The sequence below is a fragment of the Prunus mume genome, linkage group LG8 (assembly GCF_029339155.1).
Source record: "Prunus mume cultivar Tortuosa linkage group LG8, ASM2933915v1, whole genome shotgun sequence".
Lineage (NCBI taxonomy): Eukaryota > Viridiplantae > Streptophyta > Magnoliopsida > Rosales > Rosaceae > Prunus > Prunus mume.
Window position 1 is genome coordinate 16,266,009 of NC_142705.1, and position 4,889 is coordinate 16,270,897.

The 4,889-nt window shown below is 39.0% G+C and overlaps 1 protein-coding gene across 1 annotated transcript; it reads right to left on the bottom strand.

The window, feature by feature from the left end:
• Positions 1–826: 826 nt before the first annotated feature.
• On the bottom strand, positions 827–4,308 carry LOC103339300 (uncharacterized). The gene is made up of 2 exons (XM_016796211.2): positions 1,565–4,308; positions 827–1,405 (listed from the first exon to the last, which is right to left on the bottom strand). Exons 1-2 carry the CDS (start codon positions 4,287–4,289, stop codon positions 960–962), a joined length of 3,171 nt encoding a protein of 1,056 aa, XP_016651697.2. The 5' UTR covers positions 4,290–4,308; the 3' UTR covers positions 827–959.
• Between the last annotated feature and the right edge of the window lie 581 nt (positions 4,309–4,889).

The following is a 4,889-nucleotide window of genomic DNA, read 5'->3' on the forward strand; positions in this document are numbered from 1 at the left end:
CACAATCGCCATCCCCACCACCACCACCACCACCACCACCACCACTACTACCACAGCCACCAACTTCACCTTCATCACCACCATTACCTCCACTCCATCACTACTACTACCACCACATGATTAGTACATAACACTTTTAACATCATGTCTATTTTAGTCATTATTCACAGTTACAACAATTTTATATTAAAATTTACCAAACGGTTTTGACACTGCTTTTTATACTAACAGCACTTTAAAATTATTGTTTACCAAACATGGAGCTGCTTTACTTTACAGCTATTTATTTTCAAAGCACAGAGAAGCAACTTTTTTAAAAGTAACAACAATCCCAAACTGGGCCTAAATCGGACCTCTTTATATTAGAATTAGTTCGGTTTTGTAGCACAATTTTACTAACAATCGAAATGAAAGCGAACCGTATTTTTTAGTTACGCTTTTGGTTCTACTTCTAAGTGCAATCCGTACCGAACCTTATCTTAACCACCCTTAAGTAATAAAATAATAAGAGCTATTAAAATAGAAATGAAATTGCCGATTTCACCTATGTGTCTTCTCTCACTTACTTTAATATATATATATATATATACATATATAAACGATAGTCTAAATGATACTAATTTACGTGGAGAGGGACTTGAACTTGGGTGCAAGAGAGATGGTTCGCTGCCCTGGCTTAACCCACATTTGGCCCCCTCATTGGTCTGCCTGGGTTGAGTGAGTGGGCAAGTCCACGATTATGACGAGCTCATTGCCTGGTCAGTGTTCTGCCCCCTTCTCTATTTGTTTCCTTGCTGTAGTGTCCGAGTGTCACTGTACCTCCAGATTTTGTGCAAAAATGAAATTGTTTTTGTGTTATCATATATATCAATGTATTTGCAAAAGCAGAGCATGTGCTAATAATAGCCTCGGCAAAATATTACATAAAACTAATTTCTTTTACATTGCAATCATCATCATCATCTTCTTCTTCTTGTTAAATTGAGATATGAGCCCCGGACTGCATTCATTTTGTTGACGACAACATCCATAAGCATCCGCTCTGTCGATGATACGGCAGAGCATGAGATCCCTATTTGCATCACTGAAGCCACGCATTCCTCCAATCTTTTTACTTTGTCTGGGCCGGGATCCTTACATCTCGCCATGGGTCCTTTTTGTATGTCAATTTCATATTTGTGGTCGTGTTCATCATCATCCTCCTCGTCATCTGTTTCAAGCAGCAACGAAGGCTCAACTATGTCCATGGCATGGTCAGGCAAAGCCATGGCTGTGAATTGGTGAATGCTTAAACCATCTTTGAACATGTCATCGGTTGGTCTTTTTCCTGTGAACATTTCTAGCAACAGTATCCCATAGCTGTAAATATCTCCCATTATGGAAACTTGGCTTCCCATGCCATACTCTGCATGTCAATGCATACATTAGGATGTTGTAGTTGATGGACCTTTAGAATTTATCTTAGATATTTCAAAATTTTCTGATACTTCTTGTCCAGTAAAAAAAGAGTCAGCAATCTTTTTTATCAAAAAGTTAATAGGAAGTGAGGATTTTAAATTTATACCTGGAGGAATGTAGCCTATGGAACCCTTTAGCCCAACAGACATGGTTTGAATTTTGGTGGGATCATTTGATGCTTGTAAGAGGAACCTTGCTAAACCAAAGTCACCAACATGGGCTACCATATCTTCATCAAGAAGAACATTGCTTGGCTTTAGATCACAATGAACAATGGCCGTTTCACAGTGGTGGTGCAGATAATCTAGTGCAGAAGCAACATCAATTGCGATATTGAGTCTTTGGATAAGGCTTAATCTCTTAGGCTGAGATTGCTCGTCATCTCTTGGATGAAGCCACTGGTCTAGACTTCCATTTTCCATGAACTCCAAAACTAGACTTTTGAAGTCATTGCCCTGATTATCAATACTGGAGCAGACGGTTACAATCTTGAGAAGATTACGATGCCTTATACTTCTTAACACTTTGCATTCACCAATGAAACTCTTGGAAGCTCCTTCTTGTTGAAGGTTTAATACCTTAACAGCGACTACCATTCCATCATTAGGGAGTACTCCTTTGTAAACAGAACCGAAACTTCCCGAGCCAATCAGATTGTCCACAGAGAACCCATCAGTTGCTTGAAAGAGTTGAGAGTATAAAACACCTGATTTCCAATCCGTATAAGAATGCGAAGTGACTAGTCTATCTTTTGACTTTTTCACATATGAACAAGCAGCAAAGGAGCATGACAGAGCAATTAAAAATGCTAGTGCACAAGTTATAGGGATGAATACTTTCGGGGCAAGTAATCCTCGGGGTGAATGGCGCTTTTTGCTAGAGCATGCAGGAAGAAGAAATTCTGGAATTCCACCACATAGCCTATTATTTCCAAGGATTGAGACACCACTTGCATTTGAAAAGATCCCTTCTCTAGGCAATTCACCCTCAAAATTGTTATGAGAAAGATTGAGATGCTTCAGAGATCCAAGATTTCCTAGAAACTCTGGAATTTTCCCCGATAAGTTATTACGCGAAATGTCTATTTCTTCCAAGCCTCTTAAATTTTTTAGTGTTTGAGGAATTGATCCTTCAAGTTTATTACCTTGCAAATGAAGACGCTCCAAACTAATACAACGGCCGAGGGTTCCTGGGATTTCACCTGATAACTTGTTTTCTGAAACATCTAACTCCCCAATACTTTTCAGATCACCCACTTCAGATGGTAGTGAACCAGTCAAAAAATTGTTAGATATGGATAAAGAAATTGAAAGGGATGAAAGCCCAATAACCTCTTTAGGAATGGTGCCATTTAGACTGTTACTTGAAAGGTTAAGTATCTGTAGATTTTTGCAGTTCCCGAAACTTGGTGGTATACTTCCCCCAAACTTATTCTCTTCCATGAAGAGCCTTGTCAATGCAGTCAAGTTACCTAGGGAGGATGGAACTGGCCCAGAAAATTGGTTAACATTCAACCATAAACCCTGTAACTTCGGAAGTTTCCCGATTACATCAGGGACACTACCACCCAAATAGTTGTCTTCTAGTCCAAGAAGGGTCAAGTTTATAAGATTTCCAACGCCGTTAGGGATGCTGCCATGTATCAAATTGGTCCCCAGAGTAAGAATTTTTAGTTGTGTAGAAAGGTTGGCAATTGATCCCGGCAATTCTCCTCCAAAATGATTACTATTAAGACCCAACACCTCAAGACTAGTACAATTAGCTAGGAAACTGAGAAAATTCAGGTCACCAGTTCGCCCACTTCCTAGTCTATTTTGATCAAAGTTGAGCCTAACTAAGCTCTGCAAAGTTGCAAGATTTTCAGCTGGGAGTGGCCCAGTGAGTCCATTTTCAGCAAAATCAAGCACTTGAAGTCTCGAAGCATTGGACAATGACAGAGGAACAGTTCCAGTGAACTTGTTGACCCCACCGGCAAATACTTCAAGATTAGGAAGAGTAATTCCCACATTAGGTGGTAGCTCTCCATGCAGCTGGTTTTTAGCAACGGTGAAGTAGAATATGGATGAAATATTATAGAGTGAAGTAGGGATCATACCAGACAGATTATTATCCCAGAGTACAAATCTTCTCAAGTTTGTTAGACGCCCAAGTTCATTGGGTATGCTTCCTTGAAAATTGTTGATAGCAAGGACAAAAATTTCCAAAGATGAAAAGTTTCCTATCCAATGTGGGATAGTTCCAGTGAGATTGTTAATACCAAGACCTAGAGCAACTAAATTCAACAATGAACTGAGTTGGTTAGGAATTGACCCAAAAAGCTTATTGGAACGAAGATCGAGTACGCTTAGTTGCACACAGTGAGATACATTAGATGGAATTTTCCCACCAAAGGAATTGAAAGACAGGTTGAGATGTTGCAGGCTCAGTAGTCGACCGATTTGTTGAGGAATTTCACCATGAAAGCTGTTGTTCATCAGGTTGATTCCAGTAAGATAAGTAAGATTTCCCAAAGAAGGAGATAAGGAGCCTACCAATTTTTGAGCTTCCAGGTTCAAAACGATGACCCTTGTCGTGGCAGGGTTGCACGTAACGCCTACCCAACTGCAGAGATCAATGGAATCGTTCCATGAGCTCATGATATGGAAAGGATCTTGAGTTATTCTTTTTTTGAAGTCTAGCAATGCCAGGCGATCAGATTCATTTCCAGAAGTGGATAGTGTTGCAGATTGCAGACATGTGGTCCACCATAAAAAAAGGGAAAATCTAAACAAAATCTGGCTAGAATGAGTTTGTGAGTGTTCCATCTTGTTCTGAATGCAAAGTTTATGCATGGAGAAAATCAGAAACCAAGTCTCATATAGATGAAAGTATAAATTTCTATCTATCTATACAGCCAAAGGGTTTGTTGCAGGATCACACAAATAGTAAACTATTAATTACGGATGGTCCCAGAAATAATCAATTTATTATAGTGATATGGTTGAATGCTGTCTCAATTACAAGAGGACTCTGTCTCTTCATTATTGGAATGGTAATGTACAGCTTGTTTGAATTTCATTATGGAGCTGAGATTTTTAGGTGGGGAGCTATTATTAGTCTCAGCAGGCCCAACCATTGTGGTCCAAAATATTAAATTCATCATCATGGAGAATAGTTTTCTAGTTGTTAAACTAGATGTAGCTTGAATTATTGGTTTTTCTCTCATGTATTCTTGGTGTGGATTGCTTATCCACGTTTCTGTACAGTTTTCTGCTGTGAAATAAAATTTCGTCTTTTCGTTCGAAAAAGAAAATGAGCAAAAATGTTGATTGCATGACCGCAAACACTTGAGAAATATGAATGGGAGAAATCTATTGTGGTGATTTGGTTCAATGAAGTCTTCAGTCTTAATTTTATTATGTAGATGATATTTTAGTGGTGGGGAAGCAACC